The sequence below is a fragment of the Electrona antarctica genome, assembly GCF_951216825.1.
Source record: "Electrona antarctica genome assembly, chromosome: 5".
Lineage (NCBI taxonomy): Eukaryota > Metazoa > Chordata > Actinopteri > Myctophiformes > Myctophidae > Electrona > Electrona antarctica.
In genome coordinates, this window is record NC_136810.1 from 8,122,894 (window position 1) to 8,140,901 (window position 18,008).

Consider the following 18,008-nt stretch of genomic DNA (forward strand, 5'->3'; position numbering starts at 1 on the left):
TTGGGGTCCTTGACATGAAATATTGAGCACCACTGATACAGAAACATGAGGTATTTCAGAAAACTGTCAGGATTTTGAAGACATTTTTTTAATTCCGACGTCAGGCCTAAATGGGTTAAGCGATTCAGATCTGTTTGTGCCGTTGTTGCAGCAAGTGTTTATTTCGTTTATTCTTCTCCCTTCTTCCCCCAACTAGAGCAGGCGGCTCTCTATCGTCTGTGTGCGTGCACGTGTGCGTGCGCCGTGCTCAAACAACCAGGCTGCAGACAGACAGACAGCGAACACTGCTTTGTTGTTTGTAGGGGCGGCGGTGGCTCAGGGGTAGAGTGGCTGGATGGCAACCGCAAGGTCGCCAGTTCGAACCCGGGCTCCCCCAGAGTCAGCGTTGAAGTGTCCTTGAGCAAGACTCTGAACCCCTAATTGCTCCTGATGTGCTGGTTGGTGCCTTGCATGGTTTCGGTGTATGAAAGTGTGTGTGAATGGGTGAATGTAATGCATCTATTATATGTAAAGCGCCTTGGATAAAGGCGCTATATAAATGCCCCATTTACCATTTACCATTTTGTTCCTTGAAGTACCCTTTTCTAGCCTTTACCACAATAATATGTCTTTGCCCTGTGCCCACAATAATTATTGCTACCCAAACAAATATGTTGCAAAGAACAATGAGTCAATGAGCTGCTAACATGCGTTCAAATGGTTGAATAACGTGCTAGTGCTGTTTTCAGTTCTTTAAACTAAAGCACACAACTCTCTCTCCGTTACAGTTGAAATAGAAATAATATTTCTGTCAGTTCCTTGACTCAAAAACTATATTATGAATTAACGAAAAAAAATAAGTGAGCTTGTAGATTTTCACTATTTTTTTCTTTTTTTTAATAAATATTTTTGGAAATGTTCTAAATATCTATTCAGCAATGCATTGATATAAAGAAAAAGGAAAATGAACTTGCACTTTTGAATACTTGAGTATACTTTGTCCAGATCCACTGAACTACACTATTGAGAGTACAAAAAGCTTCACACTAGGCCAGGGCCTGAGCTTCTCATCGTATCGCTCCCTTGACTCTTTCAACCACTCTTCATTCATCCACTCCTGTTTCCCTCTCGTGTTGCATTTAGAAAACACTCTCCATAGAGAAGAACCTGCATTTCACAATGCTCCGGTTCTTTTTTTTTAATATCGAGGAAACTCAAGTGGTTTTATATACTTTGCAGCCACAGGTGTTAAAAGTGGATTAACAACCACGGTTATTAGGACGTCTTCTAAATTCCTGGCATTGCCTTTTGTTTTGGTGTTGAATAAATGATGACGTTTTGCTATATTAGCCCAGTGCTGCTGTGTGGTCTGATATGAGCAGGCCAGGCTAATGGCCTGGTGATGGTGATGTGCTTGTTATCCTCTCTGAATGCGTAGGAGTCAGTCCAGCACTCCCTCTTATAAGGGCTATACTAGTACACGACGTGTCAGTCGGACCCGGGTGGATCTTAACCCATTTAGGACGATTCTAAAAATGTTTTTCTAAATCACGACAGTTTTCTGAAAAACCTATGTTTCTATGTCAGTGGTGCTCAACCTTTTTCATGTCAAGGACCCCCAGAATTATTATGTAATTGGCTGCCAACCCCCATCTGAAAATATGTTGTTCCAGGGACCCCCCCCCCCCCCCCCCCCCCCCCCCCAGAAGCAAATACCGTATTTGAGTTAAAAAGGTTCGCTCTGATAGCATATATATTCAGAGATTTGCGCCACATTTTCAAGATTTTTCAAAAATAGCAGACCTACAAGCTCGTAGCGCGGCACCGAGTGCCGCGCTATGAGCTTGTAGATCTGCTATTTTGTAATAGCTAAAGTATAACATAATGCTTAAAACGCCAACAGGGGTTCCCGTGCAGAATGGGTTAATGTATGATGGGAGGGAGCTGAACGCAATGTCCACTGAAATCATTTAGGACACCTGGAGGTGTAACTATCCTGCCGGGACCTTTGGGCCTTTTGCCCAAACTAGACCTGGACTTTAAGGGTTGGGCGATATGACTTCAAATCAGTATAATGACTTTTTTTCAAACTTTTGCCTTGGTTACGATCAATGAAGGGTTCTTGTTATTATAAAAAGAAAATGAAAGTGGTTCAGTTATCTCCCCACCTACAGTGTATATATAAGTATGTAGAATTAGTAATGCAAAAAAAAAAAAGGATCTTCCTTATCCACAGTCGATAAAGGTCGAATACGTATCAATTTCGGGACGTGAACATCTTTGAGAAGCACTGTCTTCAACATCTACAGAACTTCATCCATCAGAACACGCATCCATCGATCTCTTCGTTAATGCGGCCTGTCAGACAGGCTGCTGTTTCCCCATCCATCTTGGCTCCATGCAGCGACGTTCACCCATCATTTAGTCATCCATCAATCCATCCATCCATCCATCCACACATTCCACAGATCCACCCATAAAGAATAATCCATACGGCCGTCAATGATCGACTGATGCCCTCCATCAATTGTCCGAATCATCCATTCATCTCTAGGAATCACGATAAACAGTAAATCACTGTAGCCGTTAATCTAGCACACCACCAGTCTGGTGGTGTGCTTTTCTTTTGAAGGGAGAGTGAAAGAGCGAGCGAGTGCAAGAGAGAGAGAGAGACAGACAGACAGACAGACAGACAGACAGACAGTCGGTGAGAAAGAGATGGTAAAGGGAGTATACATATGAGTAGAGACCAGGTGAGAGAGAGATGGTAAAGGGAGTATACATATGAGTAGAGACCAGGTGAGAGAGACATGGTAAAGGGAGTATACATATGAGTAGAGACCAGGTGAGAGAGAGATGGTAAAGGGAGTATACATATGAGTAGAGACCAGGTGAGAGAGAGATGGTAAAGGGAGTATACATATGAGTAGAGACCAGGTGAGAGAGACATGGTAAAGGGAGTAACAGACCAGGTGAGAGAGACATGGTAAAGGGAGTAACAGACTAGGTGAGAGAGAGATGGTAAAATCACACACCGTTGAATAGCGGTGGCGAGAGCAGCGTTTCAGAACATCACCTAGTCCAAATGTTTTAATTTTAGAAGAACACGTGCTTGATAAAAAACATTTTGGAGTTCCTATAGTGACACGAGTCACAATAGGATTGTTCTTCTAGGCCCCATTTACACTGGCAGACAAATCCAGCCTGAATCAGATCTGAGCCACATCAAGATTGAAATCCGATTGGTTTAAATGGTCACATGACTCATTTAAACAAATCAGATTCCAATCTGGATGCGGCTCAGATCTGATTCAGGCTGGATTTGGCTGCCATTGTAAATGGGGCCTTATGGGGCCTTACTAACTCGTCGCTGTGTGTGATTGTGTGTGTGTACTGTATATGTGTAGGCTATAAATAGCAGAATCTCACAGTTACATCTGCTATTTATGACATTTCTTTCCCCGCGATATGGAGGCTGGAGCTTTAAGTGGTTAATGATGTAAATGGCAGGTGGGTGGCATCAGCCTCATGCTGAAAACACAAAGCAAAAAAAAAATAGCTGTATTTGCTCGGCAGAGGAACTGAAGTGTTTGTGTGTGTTTGTGTGTACACAAAGCAACACAGATGACAAATGAATGGAAAACAGACCAGAGAGGAAGTGACAAACGTTTGTTTTCTGGAGGATTAGCCACGTCTTCTTGAAACTTTTCTTTTAGTGTAGAGGAAGCGTCTTGACAGAGCTGGGCTTGTTTTGACAGAGCCATGCTCTGGACCGGGCTCTAAAAATACACACACAGGAGAAAAGTGTGTGTGCACACGAGACTTGGAGAGAGGAAAGGCTAGAGAGAGGAGAGTGCGTGTGCACGGGCGCGTATGTGTGTGTGTGTGGTGAAAAAAAGGGATTATAAAAATAGACAGATGTACGTGTGAAATGTGTAAATGAAATCTGGGTAATGGACCAAGTAGAGACAACCGTCGACAGACAATGAAAAAAATAGAAAAAAGGTGAGAGAGAGAGTAGAGAGAGAGACAGAGGGATAGACAGAGGAGTAGAGAAAGAGAATAGGAGAAGGAGAGAGAGAGAACAGGAGAGGGAAGCAGGCTGCTCAGGGAATCCAGTTTCACAACATGAATTTTTGAAGGACTGGAGATGAGCAAAGAGGAGAGAACGCGAGACAGAGGCAAGGAGAGAGGAGCTGAGAGCCACAGGGGGAAGGAGGAGGAGGAGGAGGGAAAGAACAGATGATGATTGAAGAGGATGGATGGATGGATGGAGAGAGGGAGAGGAAGTGGGTGGAGGAGAGGGGTGTTGTTGACTCATGGTACACTGCACGCATCTTCTATTCTGCACGGTACACACCCAGGCTCACCTGCATCATGCACGCACGCACGCACGCACGCACGCACGCACGCACGCACGCACGCACGCACGCACGCACACACATACATACATTACACACACACACACTAAAGTAGACATGTTTTGTAGCCTTGGCTTCTCGGATTAACCACTTACACCCCAGAATCTGTATTCTGGGAAAACCTTCACAGAAAACAAGCGGGAACAGAAAAGATACTAGTATAAAGCCCAGAGGGACTCCGCTCAATAACATAAGAGGTTTAACCCATTTTGACCTGAGATCAGATTCTAAAAATGTCTTTTTTGATTCTGATGTTTCTATGTCAGTGGTTCTTCGATTTTTCAGAAATAGCAGACCTACAAAAAAAATTTACTCCAACCAGTTCCTTTCCCCTCAATTAGGTGCCCCGGATCCTAGTTTTAGAGACCATGATTACTGCATTTTTTTGCATGTTTTCTGTGAGGGTACCTACCCTAGGGGACACGGGGAGAACATGCAAACTCCACACAGAAAGGCCCCCAGCGCCCACAGTGTACCCAGCGAGAATCGAACCCAGGACCTTCTTATTATTACTTTTCTAAGGAGTAATATATAACGTTACTCTCTTGAGAAATATTGCCCAACACTGGAAAGGAATACCAGCACTCCCTTTTGATCCAAATACATACATTTTGGAGGTCCTTTCGTCCTTAGCACGAAAAAGTTGTACATGTTTCAAACTGACAACAGTAACAGGTCTACTTCCCGTCTTCTTCTTCTTGTGCTTCTTGTCCAGTCTGAGTCTATTTCCATCGACATTGGGGCGCTCAGGGAGGCCAGTTCTAATGGATGTCAGCAGGGAAGGGACTTAGACCTCACTTTAGAACACTGTCAGAAGGAACAGCTGGTGGTAGAGTGGAATCTGGAACGCCCGAGGGGGACAGAGGGGGACACACTGATTGTGTCCACAGGGAACAGAGCGAGGAAGTGTTGAAAGGACATTATTATATATATATATATGGGGGCTCCAACTTGCGGCAGGGGTCCTTTTTCCTTCATTTGGGGATTTAGTACTGTGTGAGAGGTGTGGCCGCGTAAAATGTGTTATCTTGTGCCACAGCCTAGGGCCTGACTCACACCTTTCGATCTAGCATACAACATTGATGCATGCTAGATGTAAAGAAAGGGTTTGTTTACATCTTGCCCCAATGCATTTCCAATGGAAGTCACATGGTTTGACACAACATTTGTGTTGTACGGCTTTCGGCTGTGTTTCGACTGCCCCCCACCCCCTCATACAACACAAATGTTGTGTCAAACCATGTGACTCCCATTGGAAATGCATTGTGAGCTTGCATCAGTCAATAAGTCTCATGCATCAGCTATACATCAATATGTTGTGAAGGTGTGAGTCAGGCCTAAGTCCCTAAGACACCTCCATTACCCCTTACATTATGCATAGGTGTGGTCTGGGCATTACAAAACCAATCACTGTGCCACCTGCCATTGCCATTATCCATTTAACATTATGCCCAGTGATTTACACTATGGCCCATGGCCATGGAAGAGCGACACACGTTGCTGCCTTGAAATATAGCCTATTTATATTTGATACAGAGACCGGGTTGTTTTGTGTCCAGTAGCTCCAACACAGCCTCACTCGTGCGAATCTAATAACTTCTTTGACTAGACAATTAACCACAATAAGCACAAGGAATTGACACTGCTGATTATAGTAAAATTCCAATCACAGAGATTTGTGGAGAATTAAGACAGAACGAGACCTCTGAGCTGTGAATGTTGTGCAACATGACTCAAGCCGAGGCAGCTCCAACTCAGGTCTCACCGTCTCAGAGTCAGGAGCACATTCTTTTGTCGAACAGAATTCGCATTACAGGTGGTTTGAAGAGGCACTTTCCATTGTCCTAAACCTGTGTGCATAAGATAGCAGATATAGGGAAAGCACATCAACACGCCTACAGACACCCCTCCACCCGCAGATATAGGAGTCGGCAAAATGAATAGTGGGTTGTGTGGCCGCAAGATAACGTTTACGCATAGTGGAAGCTCCTAAATGCGTAATTCACAGAAAATGTTTATTACTTGAGGATAAAGCATGGCATAAGATGAAGCCCTGGGACCGGCAGAGTACTGTCTTTGGAAAGAAAGAGGAAAAATGCGATCTAAACTAGAGCCTGTCAGATTACAATTTCCCATAGGGCTCCATTTTCGTCACCGCTAAACCCCTTATCCCTAAACTTCTTTGCCTTTTTTTTACTATTTTGAAAAACATTTTTTATAGTTCAACTAGCCAATCTACATTGACATGTTGTGAGCTTGTAGACTGGCATTTTAACTATTCAAAAATGATTTGCAAAATAGTAAAAAAGGAAAAGAAGTTTAGGGATAAGGGGTTTAGCGGTGACTACAGATTACCGATGTATTCTTTCTTTTTAAGAGATAGAGAGAGAGAGAGAGAGAGAGAGAGAGAGAGAGAGAGAGAGAAACGGCTAAATCAATTCTAATCCATTTGAAAGACCTTTTAAAAATAGAAGATTGCGACACGTTGTGAACACGTTGATCTGCTATTTCTGAAAACTTTTGAAACTCCAAATAGGGACACCACCAGGGCAGCGTACGGATATACATAGTGCACTGAGTGCACTGTGCAATAACAAACTAATATGTGTGTGCATATCCCAAACGCACCCCAGGTTGAATGTAGCTAAAATTGAAGCATTTACTTGACAAAAAAAAGAAGGGTCAAATAATAATGTCCAATATAGCTGTCAGACTCTAATTTAACCCATTTTGGGCGGGAACCCCTTTTGGTGTTTTAAACATTATGGTATAATTTAGCTATTGAAAAATAGCAGATCTACAAGCTCATAGCGCGCCACCGAGTGGCGCGCTATGAGCTTGTAGGTCTGCTATTTTTGAAAAATCGTGAAAATATTTATTTCAGAAAACTGGAGGATTTAGAAGATTTGTTTTTAATTTTGAGGTCAGGCCTAAATGGGCTAAAATCCTACACTTTCAACACTGTAACTGAGGGGGGGAGGGGTGTCGTGTTCAGACAGTGAACTGGTGTCCAGAGCAAAATGATATTAGAAGGAAGGCTATTACAGTATTACAGTAAAAGAAGATGTACTAGAAAAATTCTCCCCAGGGATTTCCTTGGATTGCTGCTGTCACATATTAACCCATTCTGACCTGAGATCAGATTCTAAAAATGTCTTCTACATCCTGACAGTTTTCTGAAAAAGCCATGTTTCTATGTCAGTCGTTCTTCGATTTAAAAAAAAATAGCAGACCTACAAGCTCGTAGCGCCACTCGGTGGCGCGCTACGAGCTTGTAGATCTGCTATTTTTCAATAGCTAAAGCATAACATATTGCTAACACCAAAAGGGGTTCCCGCCCAAAATGGGTTAAGTAATGGGACGGGCCCAGGACTCTATTGGGGTAAAGCAGCCGAGTCAGCAGTGTTTCACTTAATGGGAACATGCATGGGAACATCTTGCTTGCAGGAAACACATGGAAATAGTTTTGACCGCTCACCACCACTACATCTATCTACTGTATAGTCTGTGTGTGTCTCTGGCAACCCATTACATGACTGTAGCAGTCAGCAGACATTATCTGTTACATAATGTGATGCTGAACTTTGGTAGAGACTTTGGGTTGGGTTGGGTGTCACAGTCAGAACTGCAGCATCACTCCCAATCTTCCGCCGTAGTCTGAAAACCCACCTCTTCAGACTCCACCATGGCCCGTAGCACTTGCCCTAGCCTAGCCCCTTAGATAGCACATTATGTAGACTTAGATAGTATTTTAAACAGACTTATAGCTTGTTACGTAGACAGCTCTAGAATTGCATTTTATGTAGTCATAGCACTTTATAGTACACATGTATAATATATTATATAGTATAGTATGTATAGGTTACATAGATACTCCACTGTTACGTTCTTAGTTTACGCATGATTCATGATAACTACTCTTTATATAGATGTGATGTATGCTATGCTTTTGTTATTGCTTAATGTAAATCGCTCTGGATTAAGAGCATCTGCTAAATGCCTAAATTGTAATTGTAAATTGTTGGGTTGGGTCTGGCCACGATACAAACCTCAAGTCACAATATTGTCACATCATGTTTATCGGTTGAATGAGGAATCGTGATTTTATTTTTGTATCTCTCCATTCGCTCTTTGCTTGACAATAAAGCACGTCTTAAAATCACACTTCTATCACAAAAACAAATGCAAACGAACCTCTAGTATATTTGTATGTGCCATGGGTGAGGAGGAATGAGGAATCATCTCGACATTCGCTTTCTTTGCTTGGCAAAAACAGACAAACAAATGCAAATGAAGCAGATGGCTAGTCTATACTCTAACGTAATCCTAACCTGTGCCTTCCTAAATCACAGAATCCAATGGGTCAATGAAGCAGATGGCTCTATATTCTAATGTAATCCTAACCTATGCCTTCCTAAATCACACAATCCAATGGGTCACACGTTTCAGTGCAACACCAAATCTTCCACATTTCAAAGGGTAATTAACCCCCTTATGGCTATTGACGTAATTGACGTAATGAATCAATAAATCCCTTATGGCCACTGACGTAATTGACGTAATGAATCAATAAATCCCTTATGGCCACTGACGTAATTGACGTAATGAATCAATAAATCCCTTATGGCCACTGACGTAATTGACGTAATGAATCAATAAATCCCTTATGGCCACTGACGTAATTGACGTAATGAATCAATAAATCCCTTATGGCCACTGACGTAATTGACGTAATGAATCAATAAATCCCTTATGGCCACTGACGTAATTGACTTTTAGCTTGTTTGGCTAACGGCCGATGTAATCTACCTAAAACCGGCCGAAATCCGCTCGTGCACGGTCGATCACGCACGGTCGATCACGCACGCGCGCGGTCTTTATGTGCATCGCTGCGTAAAATGCGATATTTTGGGCTTGATTAGAGCTTAATTTGACTTAGTTATTAAAATCAATGATGATCGCTTAGCATCCCGGACATCTGATAGTGCTGCACAGTCCAAAGCTAGTACCGGATGTTATTGTTCCTTAAACCGGACGTGACATCGCCAGATGCGCTCTATTTGGTCAAAATCGGCATAATGGTGACGTTACCGCCACCATCAGGACTTTGTATAATATTATAGGATTGCCGTGTGAGAATGAGATGTAGTGTGCAGTGATGTAAATAGGGTGCGTTTTGCGTCCCAAAACGCACTTTATAGTTTTGGGCCGCACTTCACCAACATCCTCTGTGTCCACGGGATGCACTACTGTACTCAGCGTACAGTAATAATAATCCACGTGAAAAAAAAAAATCGCGGAAAGAAAATGCGGTAAAACAAATAATCTACGGACACGATCATTTTGCATGGCCGCATGCGACCTCATCCTACGTTATAAACGATAACATCCACGTAGGACTCGTTGTAGAACCACTAGTTAACAACAACACAGTCTGACGGGCGCCGCCATCTTGCTCAGAGACGAGCGCTGAGCGGAGCGCAGCCTGGAGACCAGAGCCGTTTAGAGAGAGAGAGTGACGACAACATACCGTTCAGTGACTCATGAAGCTCCGTGAATAAACAGTGAACGGGGTTGTCGCAACTCTCTCATCTACACGGCGCTGCCTCCGACAGAAAGACAGGCGAACATTTTTGTGCATGACAAACAGAGTAGACCCGATTGAATGGGAAACACACATTGTGTACTGTAACAAACGCCGACACTGTTGTATGTTGTGCGTTGTGGAACGGTGCCACCACACATTAACATGACCCCCCCTCATATAGCCAAAATCATATGAAATATGTATGTAGTATGAATGTAGAGCATTTTTTTTAATTCTAATTTATTTTGCTAGCTTTAGTTATAATAATAATGTCTTCTTCGTTTTCTACATGAATATAACCACATTATAACCATATAAGATGAAATGGGAGTTAAATGCTGCAATTTGTAAAAGTGGCAAAATATGACTCTTAAACGTCGCTGAAGTGGGACTCATCAAATCTCCCTGGGACTCATCTAAAAGACCACCCCTGCATCCCGGGACTCATTACATTGAAAACCTATTTACATCACTGAGTGTGTATATCACAGATTTTTCTATTGTCATTAGAATGACGAATTAAACATATGAATAGTGCAGGCAGAAGGCACAATCCACTGTTAATTAGGCTGGCCATAAGCCAGTTAAGATGACAGAGGAAGGAAATTAATTGGAAATGAGAAGGCGTGAGTTCAGCTCTCACCCAACAAGAGAAGCTTACCTCGCCAACTGTCAAGCAGCCAGGTACTGCATATAGTATCACTTTAACCCATTAAAACGGTGTGGGGCGGGGGGGGTTAGGGGGGGTTGGGGAGGACTAATGTTATTAGTGCTGGCTGCAAACCGCTGCTCAGTCAGGGCGATTCTTCTCCTATAGTAGAACTCCAATAAGGTCATACAGTATATCGTTTTAGAGGTAGGTAATCAATGACGTTATGGAGTCGAGTCATTTGAGGCTATACTGAGTCATCGAGTCTTACTTAAAGGGATAGTTGAAATGAGTTGAAAAATGAACATTTTTTCCTATCGATTACTCACCACATGGAGACTTGAATTCATGGATATTGTTTTTGTCACATTCCTAAACCGATAATTTGATGACCAGCAGTGATTCCCTATAGACACAAGAGTCCACAGAATGGAGAAGATAATAGCATGTTGACTTGAGCAGACAAAGCTGTCGGGGGGGCTGGGGAGAATGAGAGAACCCAGGGCTCTGCTTGCTGCATATGTACATAAGTGGGAGTCATGTGTGCGTGTGAAAAGGGAGCAGGATGTGTGACTGTGGGTGTTTGTGTGCATGCGCGCGTCTCGTCTGTAGTAGGTACCAACGTCTCTCTAGGGAGGCTGTTGTTTTCTTCTACAAATACTAACACTCCCTGGGAAACGTACTTTAAAGCCCCAAACTAAACACGAACTCATTCACAACCCAAACACCATCTCGACCTACGGATATAAAGTCTGTGGACATGTACGTTCAATGAATGGGCTAAAACTGGGTGGAAACGGTTTGAAAATGTAGAAACGTACCATAACTGCATTGCAGAAGCAATTCAAAGATGTTTGGGGTTGTCCTTTACATTGTGGATGGTGGTGTGATTTATTTCCAAAGCAGTGGGTGTACAGTAGGTTTGTCAGCTGCTATAGCCCATACGATACATTCACATTTCAGCGGATGTACAGTCTTTCTACGTGAGATGGAGTGCTTTTATTTACCTAGGGCAGTTTTACAAATTACTCTCAGACACACACACACACACACACACACACACACACAGACACAGACACACACACACACACACACACACACACACACACACACACACACACACACACACACCAAACTAAATCCACGATGGGCGAAGCCTAGCCTGTTGAGCGTCTTAACGTAAGTGCTGGAATTGGACGGACGTATCGCACACACAGGGATGTTGAGGCTCTCCAGATCTGTTTACCCATGTTGTGATTAGTGGAAAAAGACATTACATTACTGGTACGCCCTATAGATATGCTGTACGTCAGGTCTTTACAGGACCTTTCTCCTCGGAGATGAGAGAAGGCTGAGAGCCTCCTGGGAGATGAGAGAAGGCTGAGAGCCTCCTCAGAGATGAGAGAAGGCTGAGAGCCTCCTGGGAGATGAGAGAAGGCTGAGAGCCTCCTCAGAGATGAGAGAAGGCTGAGAGCCTCCTCCCTCCTGGGAGATGAGAGAAGGCTGAGAGCCTCCTCAGAGATGAGAGAAGGCTGAGAGCCTCCTCCCTCCTGGGAGATGAGAGAAGGCTGAGAGCCTCCTCAGAGATGAGAGAAGGCTGAGAGCCTCCTCAGAGATGAGAGAAGGCTGAGAGCCTCCTCCCTCCTGGGAGATGAGAGAAGGCTGAGAGCCTCCTCAGAGATGAGAGAAGGCTGAGAGCCTCCTCAGAGATGAGAGAAGGCTGAGAGCCTCCTCCCTCCTGGGAGATGAGAGAAGGCTGAGAGCCTCCTCAGAGATGAGAGAAGGCTGAGAGCCTCCTCAGAGATGAGAGAAGGCTGAGAGCCTCCTCCCTCCTGGGAGATGAGAGAAGGCTGAGAGCCTCCTGGGAGATGAGAGAAGGCTGAGAGCCTCCTCCCTCCTGGGAGATGAGAGAAGGCTGAGAGCCTCCTGGGAGATGAGAGAAGGCTGAGAGCCTCCTCTGAGATGAGAGAAGGCTGAGAGCGAGGCTGAACGCAAGCATTCCAAACTGGGGTGCTTGAAATTAATCCAGTAAGAAATGGAACGCATATGCAGTTTTTAACCACTTTAACAATTATTTTATATTTTAGCTATTGAAAAATAGCAGATATACAAGCTCAGAGCTTGTAGATCTGCTATTTGTTTCTATCGTGAAAATGAGTGCAAATCTTTGAATATATTCTTTCACATCGAACATTTTTAACTCAAATCTTTGCTTCTGGGAGTTCCCTGGAAGAAAATATTTGACAATGGGGTCGGTGCATCCAAACATAGTTTTTTGGGACATGAAAAGGTTTGAGCACCACTGGGATGGCAAAACATACGTTTTTCAGAAAACTGTCAGGATTTAACAGACATTTGTAGAATCGTCCTCAGGTCTAAATGGGTTAAAAGGGTTGACAACCACTCGTATAGCTGTTGCATATCAACCAAAGCACCACACCCGTAACATCCAGTCAGTGGTCTTACCTGCGGCGAGTTCATTCCCGGGTGCTTCGTCCTCCGTCCCGGCCTAGGCGGGCAGGTGTTTCCAGGTGCTGACGAACGCGGTGGGGATCAGGGAGTAAGGCACGGTGGTGATGGAGTTCCAGCTGTCGGAGGTGGGGTCGTAGCAGTCCAGCGTTTTGCACCGCTGCGTGCCGAAGTAGCCCCCCACCACGTACAGCTTGTTGCCGGAGGCCACGGCATGGCAGCTCATCCGCTTGGACGTCATGTCGCCCACGCGCGTCCACTGGTTGGCGTCGCAGTCGAAGCGGTAGGCCGAGGCGGCGGTGAACTCGGTGTCGCCGCCCATGATGAAGATCTGGCTGCCGAGGACGGCGGCCGCCGTGTAGCGCCACGGCTGCGGGCACTCTGCGGCGATGTTCCAGCGGTTAGCCACCGGGTCGTAACACTGCACCTGTGCAGGGAGGATGGAGGACGGTTGTTTTTGTTAGCTGGGGGTTGAGAACAGTGGTCTTTTTGCCAGGTGCTTGAAAAGCACCTGGACTACATTGTCTAGTACAGGGGTGCCCATTACGTCGATCGCGGTCGACCAGTCGATCGCAAGCGCTGCGCAGGTAGACCGCTTGGCCTTGCCATGAAAAAAGAAAAAAAGAAAAACAATCCTTGCCTCGGGCAGGCGGCGGCGCGCCGGTGGCTTTGAAGGAGAACGTCGGGTCTGTTTTGTTGTTAAACAAACAAATTAAAAGGATATCTATCCATCATTGTTCATATAGCAAGATCACGGACCCCCGCGGAGGTCGACGCGGACCCCCACGGAGGTCGCCGCGGACCCCCGCGGAGGTCCGCGATAGTCTGCGTGGGGGTCCGCGATAGTCTGCGTGGGGGTCCGCGCCTCCACGGTAGTCTCTGTGTGGTCTGTGCGGTAGCATCATGATGCCATCATCCATGCATCACAACCAAAACAAACTAGGACTAGTTTTGACGGTTGCCACATTTCGTGACTGAGAGAGAAACAAGCAACCAGGTCTATGAAAATGTTAACAGGCCAGATAAAGTCAGAAAATCCGAAAAAGTCAGAAATTAAGTCTCTTCTTTGCAATGTGGGGAAACTGAAAAGATAAATAAATAGAATTGATTTTGAAACCTAGATTTTGAAAGTCCTAATGCCTTAATGTTATTTATTTATTCGCCATATAGGTACATATTTTGAGTATTTTAAGCAAAGGGATAATTATCTTTTGGTTGGTAGATCACCTTGAGCTGGCAATTTTAAAAGTAGACCTCAAGTCAAAAAAGTGTGGGCACCCCTGGAGTAGAGCATACAGGCAATTGCAGACCAACACCCTTCTCTGTCATTGACATAGAAGTGTCCCATAGACACACATGCTAAATAGGAATATGACTGATGACTCCACTCACCTTGGAAGCCTTGTCTCTGTGTATGGTGGTACCTCCGAACACAAACAGTTTTAGTTTGGCACTGACCACAGCTGCATTACTGACTCCATCTCGTAGAGGGGCCATCATGGTCCACTTATTACTGAGAGGATCATACCGTTCCACCTATAGGACAAACAATGCAGGATAAAGCAACTAGTCGACTAGTTTACTAGTCGACTAGTAAATCCACTAGTCGACCTTGCTGGTACTAGTCGACTAGTTGATAAGAAAAATAAAACATTTTCTTTATTTTTTATTTTTTCCCCGATTTTGTAGGCCTCAATATCAGGTAGATTATAGTTATAGTCACCAATGTACACAGTTTTTAAATGTACAAATATTTAAAAAAAAAAAACGTTTTTTTTTCTCTTCGTTTTTATAAAAGGTGGTTAAACAACTAGTCGACTAATCGACTAGTAAACTAGGCAACTAGTCAACTAGTAAAAATGACTAGAAGTGAATGCCCTAGGATATAGTAGTTCTTCAGCATAGGGAAGAAACTAAACAAAAATGTAGGACATGTAAGTCATTTACCGTATTTATTTTTCTTTAAATTTAGAGTAGGCAAATATTTGTTGCTCCTATTTATTAAATAGCAAATCTACTAAAGCTCACAATCTGTTGCAACGTGATTTGTTGTGAGCTTATACATCGGCTATTTTAGAAAATAATATATTCATGAAATTATTTTGAAAAATCATTGATTTTGTTCCCAATGATTTCTTTTTTGGGTAAATCGTTTTGAAATAATAACGATTAAAAAGCAAATGTAGGAAACAATCAAAGGTATATTTACTCGATAAAATAAAATACCCGTAGAAATGTATCCGCGACCCAGTGTTTTGGGAAACCGTGGTCAAGGACCAAAATCGGGATCGGCATCGGACCCATAAAACCCGGCATGGGTCATTAGGGTTTAGATGAGAGGTGTTTCGTACCTGCTTCAAGGAGACGGATGGCGAGGCAGGGAATACCCCGGCTATGGCTGTGTGACCGCCCACCACGTACAGGCTGTTCTCCAGCTCCGCTGACCCGTGACCAAACCTGACACACACACAGCACAGCGGGGACAAGAGGGACATTAACCAAGGGAAACACCACACCTGACACACACACAGCACAGCGGGGACATTCAGAGGGACATTAACCGAGGGAAACACCATACCTGACACACACACAGCACAGCGGGGACATTCAGAGGGACATTAACCAAGGGAAACACCACACCTGACACACACACACACAGCACAGCGGGGACATTCAGAGGGACATTAACCGAGGGAAACACCAAACCTGACACACACACAGCACAGCGGGGACATTCAGAGGGACATTAACCGAGGGAAACACCATACCTGACACACACACAGCACAGCGGGGACATTCAGAGGGACATTAACCGAGGGAAACACCAAACCTGACACACACACACAGCACAGCGGGGACAAGAGGGACATTAACCGAGGGAAACACCACACCTGACACACACACAGCACAGCGGGGACATTCAGAGGGACAATAACCGAGGGAAACACCAAACCTGACACACACACACAGCACAGCGGGGACAGTCAGAGGGACATTAACCGAGGGAAACACCAAACCTGGCACACACACAGCACAGCGGGGACAGTCAGAGGGACATTAACCGAGGGAAACACCAAACCTGGCACACACACAGCACAGCGGGGACATTCAGAGGGACACACCAAACCTGACACACACACACACAGCACAGCGGGGACAGTCAGAGGGACATTAACCGAGGGAAACACCAGATCAGGAACCAAATCAAAACTTAAATGTAATTTCAGTCAGATAACTCACGAATAGAATGAACCGATATTTTATTAGAGAATGTGAATACGAGTGTGTGATATATTTTATCTTGGCGTTCAGGCTACATTCAGGCTACACCACCATTAACCATTAAGAGCAGGGAGATATGAGAGACAATAACACCCCCCCCCCCCCCTCCCCAGGGTGGCGGTGGGAGCAAACGGTGCATAAGCACAAACCAGGAACGCATACGCAGAAGGAACGCAGAAAGAACACAGACGCAGGTGAGCTTAAATCGGTCAGCTGATTGCCCCATCAGTGTATGACGTATGGGACTTGCAGAGCACTGTATACAATACACCCACGTAGTAATGCACGGCATGTTAACCTCTCGTGTGCTGACTGAACTAACTAGAAGGCTACGTATAATTTATGGTTTTCCTTTCATCACGGAATGCTTTGGATATAAAAAAAAACATCTTTTGAATGTATAGAGCATTTTCATTTTCCTCTACAAAACATACATTGTTTTTCTACTTTTCTACTTTCTACTTTCCTTAATGATTATATCTGGTTTCAGTATTTATTTATGATGTATTTTCTCTATTATTAAGGTTATTGTAGTGGTCAATTTGTATTGGGGGTGTGGAGGGGGGTGGGGCGGGGGTCGCAAGACATGGCCAAAGCATTTCCGGGGGTCCCCAGCCAAAAACATTGAGAACCCCTTCTTTAGACACCCATGGGCACTCTGCCAAAACCCAGTAGCTGCCGCGATCGAGCGCTGAAATGCGTTAAATGTACTGAAATGCAACGAGTTGTTGATTGATACCTGGCGCACTGCAACCTATACCTTGTTTTACCTTTGAAACCGGATGCTACCTCTGTGTCTCAGAACGAAAATGCATCGCATGGATGCAACTGGGACGTATCCTCAGTGATGTATCCCAAGGTCATCGGGGTTTCGGGTCTCGCGAACATCATACCCCTCACTCGGGTGACCCAGCCGGGGTGATCAAGTCCCGACTTACGTCCCAGTAGCTACCCTCGATCAGACCCACTAGGGAAAGATCAGGGCCACACAATCGGTTGGAACCACTCCGAGTCCGGAACTACTATGCCGGGACTGAGAGGTACAATTCTGGCATGTGGAGGGACTAGGCTCTGTGGGTTGCCTTGTCATTAGTTATTGCTATACATGTACCAACATAATTTACTTTTTGAAGGGCACTAGCCCCTCCTATGTACAGCTTTGTGAGTAGGTGTGTTTGAGCACGGAATGTGTTTGTAGAACGGAATGTGATGATTTGATTGGCTGAATAATGATGATGCATGATGATACTTAACAACACTCCTTTGAAACAGGTTGATGTATTGAAGTAACTAGTATAGTATAGTTGAAGTATTTGGGTTCATATATATATATATATTCTTCCCAAAAGGACTTTCAAACTAGGAAGGGTATGGCCTGCATGGTCAGCCTGCAATGACATGCATAAGATCTGGTCATCCCATCTTAGTAAGAGGTTCAAAGTAAAAATATTTAGGACGACCGTTGAGCCGATTCTACTCTATGGCTCCGAGACATGGACACTTTCAAATAAATTAGAGAAACGGCTAGATGGCACTTACACCCGCCTTCTAATGAGAGTGCAACATCTTTCTTGGAAGAGCCTCCCATCGACTTGGCCACTGCTACAGAGCTGATCATGAG

At 44.4% G+C, this 18,008-nt stretch overlaps 1 protein-coding gene across 1 annotated transcript in view; it reads right to left on the reverse strand.

Moving 5' to 3' along the window:
• Window positions 1-18,008, reverse strand: part of enc2 (ectodermal-neural cortex 2) — a 76,394-nt gene that overhangs the window by 22,142 nt on the left and 36,244 nt on the right. The window contains exons 9-11 of the mRNA XM_079501328.1: window positions 15,457-15,562; window positions 14,498-14,641; window positions 13,103-13,532 (exon numbers count right to left, since the gene is read on the reverse strand). Of these exons, the coding sequence (XP_079357454.1) occupies window positions 13,146-13,532; window positions 14,498-14,641; window positions 15,457-15,562 (637 nt within the window). The 3' untranslated portion in view covers window positions 13,103-13,145. The remainder of the gene's footprint in view (window positions 1-13,102; window positions 13,533-14,497; window positions 14,642-15,456; window positions 15,563-18,008) is intronic.